Consider the following 1,342-nt stretch of genomic DNA (forward strand, 5'->3'; position numbering starts at 1 on the left):
CACACATACAGACACACACACACACACATACACACATGCGCGCACACACACACAGGCAATTTATGTATAGGGCACAGAATTCTAGGAAGTGTAGAATTCTGTGGTATAGGGCCTTTGATATATTTTTTATATCGATAGCCACAATATAAAATATACAGTCGAAATACAAGAGCTCGCTTTCTAACACAGAGAGGGGCGTTGCCAAAAGCCTGTTAAAGTATAATTTTTTTTATATTGTACACTGTGAACGTTCGTGTTTGTATTCACGTCTGTATCAAAAAGGTTTTGACAACCTCATGAGCAACCTCGTAAACAACGTAAAAACATCTTGTAAGCACAGGCCTAGCCTATCTTGTGGATCTTCTCGATCTAGCCACTGTTGCACTGCACTGATCTTCCGCGCGTTTCTGAATAACGACCTTGACCTTTGGCCTAACATCACCCCAAATCCACACGTCATAGTTCAAAAGAAAACAAAATGGCTGACTCCACAGTGAATGATGCTGCCGATGGCAGTCTTGTAATGAGAATATTTTCAGAACTGTTCGGAAGCCCTTTGAATTTGGCTCTCCTAGGAGTTTGTGGTTTCCTTATTTACAAAATTATTGCAAGTAGGAGGTCAACAGACACCCTCCCGCCTAAAGAACCCGAACTACCGCCACTGAAAAAGCAAGACTTCACCCTCGAACAGTTGAGAGAATTCGACGGGAAGGGTAACGATGGACGTGTTCTCATTGCAGTTAATGGCAAAGTGTTTGATGTCACCAAGGGAAAGCGTTTCTATGGACCTGGTGAGAAATTCCTCTCTTTTTTCAAGCGTATGTGCTTCGGTGATCAATAAATTGTGTGGTGTAAATCTGAGTATACGGTTAGTTGTTGTCCCCAAGCCCAAGAAGGCTGCCCTCCTAGACTTAGACTCTTCTAGGCCTAGAAATCTAGTCCCCTCCTATTATTTTGAGGAAGTTGTTAGATTTTCATTTTGGGACTGTACAGCTGTCTAGCACTACCCACTGGGGGCCTGCACAGTCCCCTAGCGCTGCTTACTGGGGGGGCTGTTGTTACAAATATTTTATGACAAATTTCTCTGAACAGGAAAAAGCTGATTCCGAGATGTCGACGTTTTTAGATTGGCCACCTCTTCTATTCTCATCCGGGTGAGAAAGACAACCGGATAGCTAGAGAACGACAACTAGAATCTAGATGTAGATCTAAACGTCATTGGCCGATATTTATGGTGACAGCATTTATGGTCTGCAGGCTAGGTTCACGGCGCCGTGAATGTAGTTGGCAGGCTACGTTCACGGCGCCCTGAATGCAGTTTGCAGGCGCTGTTGAGGCTAAG

At 44.1% G+C, this 1,342-nt stretch overlaps 1 protein-coding gene across 1 annotated transcript in view; it reads left to right on the top strand.

Annotated features, from left to right (window-relative positions):
- The first annotated feature begins 450 nt into the window (after nucleotides 1-450).
- LOC101862399 (membrane-associated progesterone receptor component 1) overlaps nucleotides 451-1,342 on the top strand; it is a 23,676-nt gene continuing 22,784 nt past the window's right edge. Inside the window, exon 1 of the mRNA XM_005093100.3 lies at nucleotides 451-791. Coding sequence (XP_005093157.1) covers nucleotides 479-791 — 313 coding nt within the window. The 5' untranslated portion in view covers nucleotides 451-478. The remainder of the gene's footprint in view (nucleotides 792-1,342) is intronic.

This window comes from Aplysia californica, unplaced genomic scaffold (assembly GCF_000002075.1).
Source record: "Aplysia californica isolate F4 #8 unplaced genomic scaffold, AplCal3.0 scaffold00058, whole genome shotgun sequence".
Classification (NCBI taxonomy): domain Eukaryota; kingdom Metazoa; phylum Mollusca; class Gastropoda; order Aplysiida; family Aplysiidae; genus Aplysia; species Aplysia californica.